Genomic DNA, 17,500 nt, shown 5'->3' with positions numbered 1-17,500 from the left:
CTTGTTCTTCTCCTCCTCCTCCTCCTCCTCCATCTCATTCTCTCAGTCTGACCGTCTTTTGTCGTTCCAGTCATCAACAAGTGGGTCGGATACAAGGCCCAGTGGAGAAAACACCCATGTCCTGTCGACCCAGCGCGCAAGATGCAGTTGCCTTTAGCCTAACATTGCCACAGGGATTTCGTTTGAATGCAAGGTACTTATCACCTGATATGAATTAATAATAGCGTTAAAGTCCCTTGGTTTGAATGCAAGGTGTATATTATAACCTGTTATAAATGGATAATTGTGTTATAGTACCCTGAGTATGAATGCAAGAAGGGTTAACGGTATTTCAGATCCAACGGAAAAAAAGGATTTTGTGATTGTATATATGCTTATGGTTTTGGGGATTTTGTTTTTTATTTTTGATTTTGTTATTTATTTGTTAACAATATTTAGGTATGCTTTGAATATGTATTTGATTAATTAATTCATTTGCATTCATGTGACTGTTTGAACTGCTTTATACCATGTGTCATGGAAGAGTGGGTTTAACGAATGTCTTTTTTTTTTATTAGTATTTAACGTAAATACTCATTATCTCCTCCTATTTCACGTACAGTCAGAAATAAAAGGTATCGTTACCTTTACTTGCGGTCATTGAGGAACTGAACGCTTCTCTCTGTTAACACCTGATTACGGTGCTAACTACCTTGCCTTGCTATTTCACACCACTTCGTCGATTTTTCATATCAGTTTGTGCAAAGGAAAACGATACTTTTTTCTGGTTGTACCTTATGTATTATTTGTTATGGACACGGTTATTCATACATAATTTGTGTCCACTTAAGGTCTGTATTGCCAGTCATTTCCATTCCGAAGTATAATGTAATATAATTTGGTCAGTATTATGATTAGGGAATAAAATTAAGCTGTACAGTGGTGAAATTGAATAAATTATTCGACGATGCATGATAATTAAAACCTGTCAAACCTAATAAAAAATAATGAAATATAACAAAATTAAATAAAAATCTGGAAAATATTAGACGTATTCGTTGAAAGTAAGATTTTATCAAATTCAATAAAAAAGAAAGAGAGAGAGAGAGAGAGAGAGAGAGAGAGAGAGAGAGAGAGAGAGAGAGAGAGAGAGAGAGAGAGAGAGAGAGAGAGAGAGAGAGAGAGAGAGAGAGAGAGAGAGAGAGAGAGAGAGAGAGAGAGAGAGAGAGAGAGAGAGAAGAGAGAGAGAGAGAGAGAGAGAGAGAGATAAAAAAGACAGAGAGAGAGAGAGAGAAAAGAAAGAGAGAGATAAGAAAGACAGAGAGAGAGAGAGAGAGAGAAAAGAAAGAGAGAGAGAGAAGGAGAGAGAAATACACAGAGAGAGACAGAGAAAGAGGACTAAAGACTAGACATAATTAATAAAAATAAAACTCAGCCCCAAAGAACTTTATTTCCTAACATCACATAACAGCGGGGAGGGAGGGAGGGAGGGAGGGAGGGGGAAGGCAAAGAACATTTAACAGTAAAGCGTGTCTCGAAGCCAGTCCTGGAGGCGGATGCTCGCTTCTCGGTCATCCGGGTCTCGGTGACTCTCGAATCTCTCTGCGGATGATCAATAAACAAGAACATGATAAAAAATAGGAATGTAACATATAAAATAAAGATGATAAAGAATAGGAATGCAACAGGTAGAATAAAGAAGATGATAAAGAATACGAATATAACAGATAAAATAAAGAAGATGATAAAGAATAGGAATGTAACATATAAAATAAAGATGATAAAGAATAGGAATTTAACATAAAATAAAGATGATAAAGAATAGGAATGTACCAGATAAAATAAAGATGATAAAGAATAGGAATTTAACATAAAATAAAGATGATAAAGAATAGGAATGTACCAGATAAAATGAAGAAGATGATAAAGAATAGAGTTGTATCAGATAAAATAAAGAAGATGATAAACGAATAGGAATGTAACAGATAAAATAAAGAAGATGATAAAGAATAGGAATGTACCAGATAAAATGAAGAAGATGATAAAGAATAGAGTTGTATCAGATAAAATAAAGAAGATGATAAATGAATAGGAATGTAACAGATAAAATAAAGAAGATGATAAATGAATAGGAATGTACCAGATAAAATAAAGAAGATGATAAAGAATAGGAATGTAACATATAAAATAAAGATGATAAAGAATAGGAATTTAACATAAAATAAAGATGATAAAGAATAGGAATTTAACATAAAATAAAGATGATAAAGAATAGGAATGTACCAGATAAAATGAAGAAGATGATAAACGAATAGGAATGTAACATATCAAATAAAGAAGATGATAAAGAATAGGAATGTAACAGATAAAATAAAGAAGATGATAAAGAATACGAATGTAACAAATAAAATGAAAAAGATGATAAAGAATAGGAATGTAACAGAAAAAATAAATAGGTAAATGAACAGGGATATGATTGTATGGTAGATGTATCTGATATTTGAATGTAATAAACATGTCCAATGTGCCTGTGTAATACCACTGCTTAATGTTGAAATTGAATTATATTGCTATCTAACAAACAGGTCTGGTTCGGATAAGTATTATATCTGTCTATTGGTATTAATTGATTAAACTGAATGATATTTCTAATGAACACATATGTTATGACTGCCTAATATATTAATCTAACATAACTCGTAGTAATATAAAGACTTCGAATAATTTGAGACCCTGCTCATTTATTTTTCGTTTACTTATTTATTTGTTTATTGCCAGGATATTCCTTGAAATATAGTCCCTCCCTTTTCTCTGGTTACTTTCCCTTGTAATCAGAGTCGGTTTAGGTTACGAGGTTAGGCAAGACGGAGATGAGGGGAGAATAAGAAGGAAGGAAATAAAACGAGGATAGAGGAAAGAGATAGGAAGGGAGAGAAATGCAGAGAGTGAGAGAAATATAGATAGATATAAATAAATAGAGAGATAGAAATAAATAGATAGATAGATAGAAAGAAAGATAGATAGATAGATAGATAGAGAGGCAGAGAGGTTTAAAAGGTTTAGTTTGATTCCATTTCTTACAATGGATATTCTTGGTGTGACATAGTGTCTGTTTCATTTTGCTTCTAAGTTATCCCCTGTGTGCAAGGAATGGCCGGGGTTACCATCCACTGGCGGTGAGGGACTTGAATGCAGGTCAGCAAGATTGCTAGAAGAGATCCCTACCGCGCGCGAGAGAGAGAGAGGGAGAGAGAGAGGGAGAGAGAGAGGGAGAGAGAGAGGGAGAGAGAAAGGGAGAGGGAGAGAGAGAGAGAGAGGGGAGAGAGAGAGAGAGAGAGAGAGAGAGAGAGAGAGAGAGAGAGAGAGAGAGAGAGAGAGAGAGAGAGAGAGAGAGAGAGAGAGAGAGAGAGAAATTTACAACAGAGACCCAGCCATTACAACAAGACACGACTAACCCAACATGACGGAGATCCTGCAGGTGGCCATGAGGAAGTCCCTGAGGGCGATGTGTCCCTGCTGGTCGCCGTAGCGCACCACCACGAGGGCCCGGATGCGGCGCGGGATCTGGAGGCCGAGGTCCCTGAGCGCGTCGCCGAGGCCCCACGAGTGACCCGAAAGGAGATCGTTCTCCTCGTCTTTCCTCTCGTTGTAGACTCTCTAGGGGCGCGGGAGAAAACAGCAACATAAACATTTATTCAAACTCAAAACAACAACTACAAAATATTCATTCAAACTCAAAACAATGAAAACACTTATTCTAACTCTAAAGAACAACTACAAAACATTCCTTCTAGCTCAAAACAACAAAAATATTTATTCTAACTCAAAAAAACAAAAACCACTTATTCTAACTCAAAATAACTACAAAACATTCCTTCTAGCTCAAAACAACAAAAGCATTTATTCTAACTCAAACCAACAACAACAAAAACACTCATTCAAACTCAAAACAACAGCAACAGCAAAACATTAATCCCAACACAAAACAACAACAACAACAAAGAAAAACACCGTGGCCGCCAGAGGGAAGCACTTACCACCCAACGCCTGAGAGACTGGATCAGTTTTTCGAATTCGAAATAACTGACTTTTCCCGAGAGAGAGAGAGAGAGAGAGAGAGAGAGAGAGAGAGAGAGAGAGAGAGAGAGAGAGAGAGAGAGAGAGAGAGAGAGAGAGAGAGAGAGAGCGAGAGCGAGAGCGAGAGAGAGAGAGAGAACAGAAAGACAGAGAGAGAGGACTAAACATTAATCCCAACACAAAACAACAACCACAACAAAAAAAACCTTATATACGGAGAACCAACACCGTGGCCGCCAGAGGGAAGCACTTACCACCCAACGCCTGAGAGACTGGATCAGTTTTTCAAATTCGAAATAACTGACTTTTCCCGAGAGGTCGCCGTCCATCATGGCCAAGAGACTCCGAGACAAATCCAAAGAAAATTCCACGTCTGAAAATTGTAATATGATTATAATTATAATAGCAAATCCCGTTTGATAAGGAAATAGGGGAAAACATGTCATGCTTCTAACCGTGATTTAGTAAGTGCATTTGAGGATTACTGTAATTCTGAAATGAAAGCAAAGGGATGGATTAAGAACAAAGTAGTAATCTGTCTAGAACGTAATGAGATTAATTACGCAGAAACATTCATTACCACTTTCATTAAAAAATCCGTTTCATCTCATTCAAAATATTTCCCTCAAAAAAAAAAAAAAAAAAAGAAACACACACACACACACACACACACACACACACACACACACACACACACACACACACACACACACACACACACACACACACACACAGACACACACACACACACACACACACACACACTGAAGAAGACATTTTTCCCCATTCCTGGAAGATGTGATGGAAATTCATCAATTGTTGCAGCTCTCACTCGGTCCTTTTGGATTCTCTCAGCAGCTCACAGCGTACTAGACCGACCGGAAGCAAATTAGGACGAACTAACGCCATAATAAAAATAATAATAATAATAATAAAAAGAGAAAATAGAAAACAACAAAAAGAAATCTATGAAATAAACAAAATAAATAGAGATATAAATAGATAATCAAATAAACAATGAATAAATAAAAACAAACGAACAGAAAAATAAAAAATAAATGAACAAATAAACAACCAAGATAAAACAAACATTTAAACAAACAAAATAGGAACTAAAGACAGCGAGAGCCTGACGACCTACAGGGGAAGAGATGATCCAGGATGAGTTTGAGCTTAACAGCATCTACCTCGTTGTCATCTCCCGCAGATGCGAGAAAGACTCCGCGTAGGATGTTGATCTTAGGACTCTCCGGGAGGCTGTCCAGTCTGGAGTCTACCTCGTCAGTCTAAAAGGGCATTGGATGAATTGCTAACATTGCAAAGAATAAATGCAAAGATATTCATTGTTTCTGAATGAATTATTGCTTGATTTGGTTTATTTGAAGGGTATGGAATGAGATACTAACATTGCAAGAAATAAATACAAAGATATTAATTCTTTCTGAATGAATCATCTGCTTGATTCGGTTTATTTGAAGAGATACTAACATTGCGATGAATTAATGTAAATGTGTATTTTTTCTGAAGGGATAATCTGTTTGATTTGAAATAATGCGTTTTTTTCATATTTATTATGGTTGTGTTTCATTTTAATGTTATGTAAGAAAGATAATACATATTTCTGTATCACATTTTTCTGTATATGTGTGGTCCCTTCTGTACGAACGCGTGCATGTGAAGGTCTGTGTCATACTAAATTATTTTTATAACATCATGCGATTCCTCTCAAAATCGTATTGTTTAATCAGATTAAGATTTATGGACAGTTAATTGAATATACTTACTTCGGGAGTATCAAGAATCATGGGATGTTCGTCGTTCTCTCTGTGGAATAAATATGCGTGTTAATCAAACAAAAGTGAGAAAAAAAAAAATCACTCGACCAATTGTAACTAAGAAAAGGAAAAAAGAAGAAAAAAAAAACGAAAGAGAAAAGAGGCAGAAAGAAGAAGAGAAATAAGCAAACAAAGAAAAAAAGAAAAAAAGAAAAAAGAAAGAAAAGGAAATAAAGAAAGAAAGAGAGAGAGAAAATAAAAATATGATGGCTTCCAGTCATCCAATCATATCCTCAAAAAATCAACAACAACACCATTTTTCCATCCCAACGCCAGTCCCACTTACTCCATAACCGCGACCTTCTCACAGAACACCCTCAGCAGGAAGTCCGCCTCCTGGTCGTGTTTTAGAGTACAGGGAATAAGCAGGTACTGGCCAGGGCGTAGGGAGAGTCTGTGCGTCACGGTTCGAGTCTGTGTGAACTTCTTGGTGTAAAACAGAGGGGCGTTGAAGCGGAACCAGGACACGGTGGCTGGCGTTGGTACTTCGCCTCCTTCGTTAATCTGTGTGGGTTCGAAAAGAAAAGGAAAAAGATCGTTATTTATTCAGAGCGGTTTAGGAAATTTTGAGGGGAAGGGAATGGAACAGTGTAATTTCTTCGAACGCGATTTAGTTAGTATGGGCTTCGAGAGGAAGGAAGTAAGGAAGTGTCTTTCACTCAGACGCGATTTAGTGATAGGGACTGAGCGTTCCTGTCATTCTATAAAGGAATCAACGGAAGAGAAGGAATTCGGAATTTAGAACTACGGGTTCGACCTCGAAAGAAATCAGAACTGATTGTGTAAATCCATTCATTCTAAGATGAGAGGATATCAATAAAATTAAAGAAATGATGCGAAGAGGCAGAGGGAATCAAAACTAGAAAGAAATTCACAATCAATTTACAATCGTTACGGGAACCGAATAGAGAATATCAAAACCTCACGAATCCTTTAAAGAAGGCATTCGAACCTGATAAACGAAGAATCCAATAGGATGGAGCGGCAGCTGGTTTACGCGTCTATTCTTTTGCGTGAGGGACACTATTACGGCGCAGGTGTCAGCTTCATCTGTATCGTCGTCAGCTTCCGTCAGCTTCAGGAGGTACTGAGGGTTGTTACTGAAGAGCTCTGATTACGGAGATGGAAGATTTGCGTCAGTGTATAAAGCAAATAGTTTTATTTATATCACATATAATTATTTCTAAAACTCAACATTCGGAAAGCGATAAACAAGTAAAATAAATCTATTCTTCATAGTTCACATAAAATAAGGCTTAAATCATGTCAATAAACATGAAAAACTGATATGAAGCGATGTACAGTCAGAAAGAAAGAGAGAGAGAGAGAGAGAGATACAGTCAGAAAGAGAGAGAGAGAGAGAGAGAGAGAGAGAGAGAGAGAGAGAGAGAGAGAGAGAGAGAGAGAGAGAGAGAGAGAGAGAGAGAGAGAGAGAGAGAGAGAGAGAGAGGGGGGGGGGGGAGGAAGAAAGAGAGTAAGGAAGAAAGTAAGAAAGAGAGAGAGAAAGAAAGTAAGAAAGAAAGAGAGAAAGATAGAAAGAAAGAAAGAGAGAAAGAAAGAAGGAAAGAAAGAAAAAGAAAGATTAAAAGAAAGAAAAAAGAAAGTAAGAGAAAAATATAGAAAACGAGAGAAAGAAAGAAAAAGAAAGAAAGAAAGAAAGAGAGAGAGAGAGAGAGAGAGAGAGAGAGAGAGAGAGAGAGAGAGAGAGAGAGAGAGAGAGAGAGAGAAAAAAACTCACTCTGGTTATTAGGCGACCCCCCTGCCGTGGAGTTCCTCACCCACGACCCATCATAGGTCACGACCTCCCACACCCTCGACATCTTGACCTCCGGCGCCCTCAGTTGTTCAGGGTGCAGGATGGCCTCGGTCACCACGTCGGCCAAGTTGTACAGCTGTTCCTTGGCCTCTTGGTTGATCGTGTGAGGGTTCAGGCTTGTGATGAAGACCTCGTCGAAATTGCTTTTGAATTCCTGAAGGGCGGGGAAAAAAACATATGTACGGTCAGAAAAATAAGCATCGTTGCCCTCTGCACAAACTAATATGAAAAAAATCGACGAAGTGGTGTGGAATAGCGAGGCGAGGTAGTTAGCACCGTAATCAGGTGTTAACAGAGAGAAGCGTTCAGTTCCTCATTGAACACAAATAAAGGAACTATATATTTTTTTTCTGAGTGTACGTGCGGGTAAGTTATGCACGTAGAACCTATTTATATATTCTTATCTGTCTATTTGTCTCTTTATTCATTTATTCATACATTCATTTTGTTTATCTACCGATTTATCCATTTTTTCATACAGTCAAATGTATCTATCTGTTATATATATATATATATATATATATATATATATATATATATATATATATATATGTCTGTCTATTCATCTATTCATACATTCATATCTGTCTATCTGTCTATCTTCCTATTTATTTATCTATTCATGCATTCATATCTATTAGTCTGTTTATCCAGCCATTCATATCTATCTGTCAGTCAACCTGCTTATCTCTCTCTCATCAGTCGATCTATCTACCTATTGATCTGTCTATCTCTCTCAATTTATCCATCTACTTATAGCTCTTTCTCTCTCTACACATATCCGTATGTGTGTGGCCGTGTGTCTATGGGCGTTTACATATACATAGAGGCTAAGATAAACATATCAATGCTTTCCTTTTCAGAACATGTCTATTTAGATTTCAGCTCATATCATCTCTTTGCTATGCTTAATACCACTACTATTATTATTATTTCTACTGCTACTACTATTACTATTACTATTACCATTACTATTACTACTACTACTACTACTGCTACTAATTATGATGATAATAATATTGATAATAATAGTGGTAATAACTATTATTATGATAAATAATGATAATGATATACTAATGATAATAACAATAATAGTAATACGGGTTACAATAACATTATCATAATCATTATTACTATCATTGTTATTATCATCATTATATTATTAATATTATCTTTATTACTACCATCTTCATTACTGTTATTATCATCATTTTCACCATCATCTTCATCTCCATCCTTTCCTTCCTCCTTCTTCTTCTCACCACCACCACCACCCTCATTCAACACCATCTCCATCCTCCTCACCAACCTCTTCCTCCTCCTGCTCACCCCAGCCCCGCATCACCACCACCAACCTTCATCGACCACCTCTTCCTCCTCCTCCTCATCACCACCACCACCTCCCCCTCTCATCACCATCACCACCTCCCCCCCTCTTCCTCCTCCCCCCTCTCATCACCACTATCCTCCTCCTCCTCCTCCTCCTCCTTCTCATCATCATCATCATCACCACCGCCCCCACCCTCTTCCTCCTCCTCCTCATCATTATCATCACCACCTTCATCCTCCCTCTCCTCCTCCTCCTCCTCCTCATCATCATCATCTAACACCCCCCCTCCCCCCCTCATCACCTCCTACTCCTCATCACCACCATCCCCCCCCCCCCCCCCATCATCACCCCCCCCCCCCCCTCCCCCTAACATCAACCCACCTCGAAGGACATCCAGAATTCCCCGTCGTCGGCGTCCGTCAACTGGAGTCTCTCTTTCTCTCTCTTAGACATGAGGCGCCACTCGTCCGACCCGTCACTCCAAGGGCCCTTCCACTCCGTCTGGGAATGGGAATGTTGGAATGGGAATGTGGGAATGGGATTGTTGGAATGGGAATGTTGGAATGGGAATATTGGAGTAGGAATGGAAATATTGGTGAATGATTACAAATCATTGGTTAATATTGGTTAATCATTAAAGATCATTGGTTAGTATTGGTTAATAATTATTGGTTAATATTGGTAATGATAATTAGTTAAGGAATGGGAATATTGGAATGGGAACTGGAATACTGAAATGAAGAAGAAGAAGAAGAAGAAAAAGAAGTAGGAAAAGGAGAAGAAAAAGAAGAAGAGGAAGAAAAAGAAGCAGAAGGAGAAGGAGAAGAAAAAGAAGAAGAGGAAGAAGAAGAAGAAAAAGAAAAAGGTGAAAAGAGGAAGAGGAAGAGGAGGAAGAGACTAACAAACCAACAGCAAAGTTAAAGAGGAAGAAGAAGAGGAAGAAAAAGAAGAAGAAGAAAAACGAGATGAAGAAGAAGAAGAAGGAGAAGGAAAAGAGGAAGAGGAGGAAGAGGAAGAGACTAACAAACCACCAACAACGTTAAAGAAGAAGGAGAAGAAGAAAAGGAGAAATAGAAGAAAAAGAAGAAGAAACACTCATCCGACACCACGCACATCGTCTGCCCAGGGATCACGGAGTCCATAGGGAGAAGAAGAAGAAGAAGAAGAAGAAGAAGAAGAAGAAGAAGAAGAAGATGAAGAAAAAGAAGAAGATGAAGAAAAAGAAGAAGATGAAGAAAAAGAAGAAGATTAAGAAGAAGAGGAAGAAGAAAAAGAAGAAGAAGAAGAGGAAGAAAAAGAAGAAGAAGAAGAAGGTGAAGAAGAAGAAGAGGAAGAAAAAGAGGATGAAGAAAAAGAAGATGATGAAGAAGAAGAGCAGGAAGAAAAAGAAGAAGATGAAGAAGAAGAAGATGAAGAAGGAGAAGAGGAAGAAGAAGAATGTGAAGAAGAAGAAGAGGAAGAAAAAGAAGAAGATGAAGAAGAAAAAGAGGAAGAAAAAGAAGAAGATGAAGAAGAAGAAGAAGAGGAAGAAAAAAGGAAAAAGAAGAAGAAGAAGAAGAAAAAGAAGAAGATGAAGAAGAAGAAGAGGAAGAAAAAGAAGAAGAAGAAGAGGAAGAAAAAGAAGAGATGAAGAAGAAGAAGAGGAAGAAAAAGAGGAAAAGGAAGAAGAAGAAGATGAAGAAGAAAAAGAAGAAGTGAAAGAAGAAGAAGAAGAGGAAGAAAAAGAAGAAGTGAAAGAAGAAGAAGAAAAAGAAGATGAAGAGAAAGAGAAGGAAGAGACTAACAAACCACCAACAAAGTTAAAGAAGAAGAAGAAGAGGAAATGGAAGGACAAGGAGAAGAAAAAAAATATATATATAAAAAATGAAAAGAAGAAAAATAAGAAAAGAAGAAAAAGAAGTAAATGTAGAAAAAGAAGAAGAGGAAGAGGAAGAACAAGGAGAAAAAGAAGAGAAAGAAGAAAAAAAAAGAAGAGAATGAAGAAAAAAGAAAAAAAGAAAAAGAAGAAGAAGAAGAAGGAGAATAACAAAGAGAAAAAGAAAAGAAAGCAAAAGAAAAAAAAAACAAGAAAAAAAAGAAAATGAAAAAAAACAAGAACAAAAAAAAAAAAAAAAAAAAAGACAAACAATACTAATACTAAGCCTAAACCCCCCCTCTCTCTTGGACAGCACTTACATCATCTCCCCAGGGATTACGCAATCGGACCAAGTCGACGTAGGGTTTCCAAGGGACGTTGATGCTGCATCTCCGGGCGCCCGTGATGCTGTACGCGTGGCCCAACACCAGCCCGTTTTCGCATTCCTTTTCGCAACTCCCCTGCGGCGGTGGGGTTATTTTGGTGTGGTTAGAGACGGTAGGGTGGTTGATAGTGTTGGTGTTATTACTGTTGTTGGTTTTGTTATTGTTATTGTAATTATTGTCATTATTATTACTATTATCATTATTATCATCATTATTATTATTATTATTGTTATTATTATTATTAATATTATTATCATTGTTATTATTGTTATTGCTATTATTGTTATTATTATTATTGTTATTATTGTTATTATTATTATTGTTATTATTATTATTATTATCATTATTTATTATTACTATCATTATTGTTATTATCAGTTAATATTATGAGTATTACAAATTACCTATTATCATCTATTACTATCAAGTATTCACTATCTTTGATAATCATCAATTAATCATTATCCTCAATTATCATCAACTAATCATTATCATCAATCATTATCAATTAATCATTATCCTAAATTATCATCAAGTAATCATTATAATCAATCATTATCAATTAATGATTATCATTATCAAAATCACTACCAATTAATGATTATCATTATTAAAATCACTACCAATTAATCCTCATAATCATCACAGATATATCGCTCTCACTAATCCTCATCAAGCCATCACAATCCTCTTAATAACCCATCTGCCAAGCCACGCCCACATCTTCATTACCGCGACATTACAGGTGACGAGCGACCCGCGCTGCCTGGCCTTCGCGACGACACTGAAGAGGCTAGGCGGAGGCGGAAGGTCTTCGCGATGCAGAAGGTACCGCTCCGTCACGCCGCCCGTCAGGTCCTCCGTCGCCTCGTAACTCTTGCCGGAGTTGAGGGCGCCGTAGCAGCCGTGGAGCCTGTAGGAGGTGTGGTTGGGATGGGTGGGAGGGAGGGAGGGGTAGGAGGGAGGGTTGGTGGGAAGGAGGGAGGGAGGGTGTGGGAGGGATGGGTGTGGGAGGGATGGGTGTGGGAGGGATGGGTGTGGGAGGGAGGGTGGGAGGAAGGGAGGAAGGGAGGGTGGGATGGGTGTGGGAGGGAGAGAGGGAGGGTGGGAGGGAGGGAGGAAGGGAGGGTGGGATGGGTGTGTGTGGGAGGGTGGGAGGGAGGGAGGGTGGGAGGGAGGGAGGGAGGGTGTGGGAGGGTGGGAGGGATGGAGGGATGTGGGAGGGCGGGAGGGAAGGAGGGGTGTGGGAGGGTGGGAGGGATGGGTGTGGGAGGGAGGGAGGGTGGGATGGGGCGTGGGATGGGTATGGGAGAGGGGAGGGGTAGGTGTGGGAGGGAGGGAGGGAGGGAGGGAATGAAGGATGGTGGGAGGAAGGGAGGAAGGGAGGGAAGGATGGTGGGAGAGAGGGAAGGAGAAAGGAAAGGAGGAAGAGGAGGAGGGAGAGAAGGAAAAAGGAAGGGAGGAAGGGAGGAAGGGAGGAAGGGAAGGAGGGAGGGAGGGTGTTGGGTGTGGTGAAGGTGTGGAAGGAGAGAGCGGGGAAAAGAAATAGGATAATTAAGAGAAAGGAAAAAAAAGAAAGAATTAGGGAACGGAGAAATGGAAATATGAATAATGGAAGAGGAATAAAAAAAACATGGAAATAATGTAATAGAAATATACACAGGAGGTTAGAAAGAGAATCAGAAAATTACGCTCATGTAAAAGAAAGCAAAAATAAAAGGTCAAAATATAACGTAAAAGAAAAGAAAGAAAGAAAGAAAAAAAAAACGAAACCAATGTCATTATTAACCCCGCAAAGAAAAGAAGAAACAAATGTTATAAAAATCACCATTATCCTCAACACCTATCAATAACAACATTTTTATTTACTATAGTCTCACCCCATCACGAAAACAAAATCACACTTCACAAAAACATATCAATCATTACGAAAAAAAAAAAAAACGTCCCATCCTCACTTCGCATAAGCCTTCTCCAGCAGCGCGGACCAAAATTCCGAGTTATTCCTCGAACTGGAGAAGCAGAGCGTGGAGCCGTAGATGACGGGCAGCTGATCGTCCACCACTACGTCCACCCACTCGCCTCCTTGCCAGAATCTGGGAGGGTGAGGGACAGAGGACGAAGGATAGAGGACGGAGGATAGAGGACGGAGGATAGAGGACGGAGGGCAGGGGACGGAAGGATAGAAGATGGAGTATAGAGGACGAAGGGTAGAGGACGGAGGGCAGGGGACGGAAGGATAGAAGACGGAGGGCAGGGGACGGAAGGATAGAAGATGGAGTATAGAGGACGAAGGATAAAGTACGAAGGATAGAGGACGGAGGGCAATGGACGAAGGATAGAGGTCGAAGGATAGAAGACGGAGGCCGAAGGATAAAGGGTAGAGGACGAAGGACGGAGGCCGGAGGGCAGAGGTCGAAAGATAGAAGACGGAGGACGAAGGATAAAGGATGTAGGGCGGAGGACAAAGGATAGAGAACGAGAAAGAAAGAGATAGATAAAGAGAGAGACAGAGAGAGAGAGAGAGAGAGAGAGAGAGAGAGAGAGAGAGAGAGAGAGAGAGAGAGAGAGAGAGAGAGAGAGACAGAGAGACAGAGAGAGAGAGACAGAGAGACAGAGAGAGAGAGAGAGAGAGAGAAGAGAGAGATTATAATACTTAATACTACTAGTACTACTACTGCTACTACTACTACTATTATTATTATTGCTGCTGCTACTACTACTCTTATAATCATAACCATAATTCTTATTCTCGTCCTCATCACCACCACTAAACTATATACCATATACTTATAAGCTACACATATCAAAACAATTTCGAAAACAAAACAAAACGAAACAAAAACAAAACAAAATCCTCAAGGTCTCAACCTGAAATGAAAAATTCCCACGTATTTCATGGTGAAATCTTGACCCGCGGGAACCACTCGTCTCAATAAACCCGGGTTCTGTGTGATGGCAGAGAGGGCAGACACGAACCAGCAGTCTCCTGTGGGGTTGGAGGGGGGAAAGGAGAGAGAAGGAGGGGAGGGGAAGGAAAGGGGAGGTGGGAGAGAGAGAAGGAGAGGGGGGAAAGAAGGAAAGGGGAGATGGGAGAGAGAGAAGGAGAGAGAAGGAGAGGGGAGATGGGAGAGAGAGAGAGAAAGGGGAGACGGGAGAGAGAGAAGGAGAGAGGAGAGGGAGAGAGAGAGAGAAGGAGAGGAAGAGAGAGAGAAAAAGGGGAGATGGGAGAGAGAGAAGGAGAGAGAAGGAGATGGGGGAGAGAAGGAAAGGGGAGATGGGAGAGAGAGAAGGAGAGAGAAGGAGAGGGGGAGAGAGAAGGAAAAGGATGATGAGAGAGAGAGAAGGAGAGAGAAGGAGAGAGAAGGAGAGGGGATATGGGAGAGAAAGAAGGAAAGGGGAGATGGGAGAGAGAGAAGGAGAGAGAAGGAGAGGGGGAGGAGAAGGAAAGGGGAGGTGGGAGAGAGAGAAGGAGAGGGGGGAAAGAAGGAAAGGGGAGATGGGAGAGAGAGAAGGAGAGAGAAGGAGAGGGGAGATGGGAGAGAGAGAGAGAGAGAAGGAGAGAGAAGGAGAGAGAGAGGAGAGAAAGAGAGAAGGAGAGAGGAGAGGGAGAGAGAGAGAGAAGGAGAGGAAGAGAGAGAGAAAAAGGGGAGATGGGAGAGAGAGAAGGAGAGAGAAGGAGATGGGGGAGAGAAGGAAAGGGGAGATGGGAGAGAGAGAAGGAGAGAGAAGGAGAGGGGAGAGAGAAGGAAAAGGATGATGAGAGAGAGAGAAGGAGAGAGAAGGAGAGAGAAGGAGAGGGGATATGGGAGAGAAAGAAGGAAAGGGGAGATGGGAGAGAGAGAAGGAGAGAGAAGGAGAGGGGGAGGAGAAGGAAAGGGGAGATGGGAGACAGAGAGAGAAGGAGAGAGAAGGAGAGGGGGGAGAGAAGGAAAGGGGAGATTGGAGAGAGAGAGGGAGAGAGAAGGAGAGAGGGAGGAAAAGGAAAGTTGAGATGGGAGAGAGAGAAAAGGAGAGAGAAGGAGAGGGGGAGAGAAGGAAAGGGGAGATTGGAGAGAGAGAGGAGAGAAGGAGAGAGGGAGGAAAGAAGTGAGATGGGAGAGAGAGAAAGGAGAGGAAGGAGAGGGGAGAGAGAGGGGAATAGAGAGAGAGAAGAGGAGGGAGAGAGAGAGAGAGAGAGAAAGGAGATGGAAGAGGAGAAGGAGAGGGGGAGAGAGAAGAAAGGTCAGATGGGAGAGAGAGAGAGAGAGAAGGGAGGGAGAGAGGAGAGGTGGAGAGGATGAGAGAGAGGAGAGAGGAGAAAGGAGGGAGAGAGAGAGAGGAGATGGGAGAGAGAGAGAGAGGAGTGGAGGAGAGAGAGAGAGGGGAGAGAAAGAAGGGAGGGAAAGAAGGGGGGAGATGGGAGAAGAAACGCGGAGAGTGGGGAGGAGAAGGAAAGGGTGAGGAAGAGAGGAGGAAAGGAGAGGGAGAGGGATAGAAAGAGAGAGAGAATGGAAAGGATAATAGGGTGGTAGAGTAAGTGAGGGACAGAGAGAGAGAGAGAGAGAGAGAGAGAGAGAGAGAGAGAGAGAGAGAGAGAGAGAGATAGATAGATAGATAGATAGATAGAGAGAGAGAGGGAGAGAGATATATATATATATATACATATATATATATATATATATATATATATATAGAGAGAGAGAGAGAGAGAGAGAGAGAGAGAAGGGGGGTGGGGAGAAATAACGATAGAGAGAGTGAGAGAAAGAAAGAGAGAGAGAGAGAGATTATAACATGTTAATACTGATGATTAATTTATTGAAATATTTACTAGCACATCGCTAACAATACAACAATGTTTACCAGTCGCTGTTGTAATTCTCTATTGAATCAAAATATCACAAACATCTGTTCCGTATGTAAAATACTACGGACACATTTCAATAAAATATAATGTCATATGGTTATCATATAATTAATCGAATGTTAGTACGTTATATAAAAAAAAAAAGTTAAGTAACTCATTTTTATCTATTTTTTGATAATTTGGTTATCAGGTTAGTAATGTATAGATATTACGTTATATTTAACAAAGAAGAAAATAGATAACCTTGTTAAATGTCTCCTTTTTATCAGACTTGAAATGATAAAAGAATATGTTGCGGTCTAATCAGACACCCATCACTTTCAACGGTAGCTGATTAATAAATGTCAGAATGTGATTTCAGTACGAGGACATATATCTTGTTGTTTATTAATATTTCATTGCCTTTTGAGTGAGCTATCTATCTTATTATTCTGTCAATTTCAGTGATTTATTGCGGGATCGAGATTTTTTTCGTTTAACATAAAATCAAACTGTTATTCAGTAAATTTACTAACAATCCATGTTCGATAAAGAATTTGTAAATTTCATAAACGCGGTTTAGGATTCCATTTATTCGATATTTTGAAATGACATACCTAATTCTCCCTGCACGACTGAAAATCTGTTAACGTCCTTCATAAACTGTGGATAAGTCACCATTTCCTGCAAGAATAAAAAAGTGTATTGAAGTAGCTACGTTAAGGAATAAAAAAGTTAATTTGTAAATAAAGCATCACACGCACGCACACACACACACACACACACACACACACACACACAGATACACACACACACACACACGCACACACACACACACACACACACACACACACACACAGATATACACACACAGACACAAACACACACACAGACACACACGCACACACACACACACACACACACACTCACGCGTCCCCAATGCCCAACCAGCCACCCGCTCCCACAGACTTAGCACCTAACTCAACACCAACACACCGTCGGTCTCTTCCACTCCACGTCCTTATCGAAACCCAACGACGTAGCATCAGCTGGAAATTCCGGGTCGGTGAACAGCTGAGCTTCTGACCAGCACTTGGCCTTTAACTTGGCGTAGTCTTGACCTCTGAATAGTCGCACGGACTCGGTCTTGTCTGCCTTCGCCGGCGCCATGGTGTGGACTCTGGGAGGAAGAGGGAAGTGTTGATTGTTATTGATAAGTCTTGTTGGTGGGATTTATGTAATGTGGTTCATTTGATTTCCATTTTCTAGATGTCCATGTGATATACAGGATATTAAAGCTTTAAATGTTGTACTAATACTACCGCTACTACTACCACTACTATTGCTACAGTTATTAATACCATTATTACTGCTAATATCATCATTACTATTATCAT

General features: G+C 40.0%; 2 protein-coding genes across 2 annotated transcripts in view; one reads left to right on the top strand and one right to left on the bottom strand.

Moving 5' to 3' along the window:
* LOC125034654 (prolyl 4-hydroxylase subunit alpha-2-like) overlaps positions 1-246 on the top strand; it is a 7,526-nt gene extending 7,280 nt beyond the window's left edge. The window contains exon 8 of the mRNA XM_047626556.1: positions 71-246. Within this exon, the coding sequence (XP_047482512.1) occupies positions 71-162 (92 nt within the window). The 3' untranslated portion in view covers positions 163-246. The remainder of the gene's footprint in view (positions 1-70) is intronic.
* Positions 247-1,410: 1,164 nt separating this feature from the next.
* Positions 1,411-17,500, bottom strand: part of LOC125034752 (calpain-B-like) — an 18,398-nt gene continuing 2,308 nt past the window's right edge. Inside the window, exons 2-16 of the mRNA XM_047626696.1 lie at positions 17,100-17,283; positions 16,721-16,787; positions 14,150-14,267; positions 13,237-13,374; positions 12,011-12,191; positions 11,213-11,353; positions 9,419-9,538; positions 7,630-7,861; positions 6,844-7,001; positions 6,178-6,395; positions 5,841-5,880; positions 5,198-5,342; positions 4,311-4,429; positions 3,435-3,636; positions 1,411-1,581 (exon numbers count right to left, since the gene is read on the bottom strand). Of these exons, the coding sequence (XP_047482652.1) occupies positions 1,496-1,581; positions 3,435-3,636; positions 4,311-4,429; positions 5,198-5,342; positions 5,841-5,880; positions 6,178-6,395; positions 6,844-7,001; positions 7,630-7,861; positions 9,419-9,538; positions 11,213-11,353; positions 12,011-12,191; positions 13,237-13,374; positions 14,150-14,267; positions 16,721-16,787; positions 17,100-17,273 (2,139 nt within the window). The 5' untranslated portion in view covers positions 17,274-17,283 and the 3' untranslated portion in view covers positions 1,411-1,495. The remainder of the gene's footprint in view (positions 1,582-3,434; positions 3,637-4,310; positions 4,430-5,197; positions 5,343-5,840; positions 5,881-6,177; positions 6,396-6,843; positions 7,002-7,629; positions 7,862-9,418; positions 9,539-11,212; positions 11,354-12,010; positions 12,192-13,236; positions 13,375-14,149; positions 14,268-16,720; positions 16,788-17,099; positions 17,284-17,500) is intronic.

The sequence above is a fragment of the Penaeus chinensis genome, chromosome 18 (genome assembly GCF_019202785.1).
Source record: "Penaeus chinensis breed Huanghai No. 1 chromosome 18, ASM1920278v2, whole genome shotgun sequence".
NCBI lineage: Eukaryota > Metazoa > Arthropoda > Malacostraca > Decapoda > Penaeidae > Penaeus > Penaeus chinensis.
Note: the sequence above shows the minus strand (reverse complement) of the source record. Positions and strands in the feature narration are given on the sequence as shown.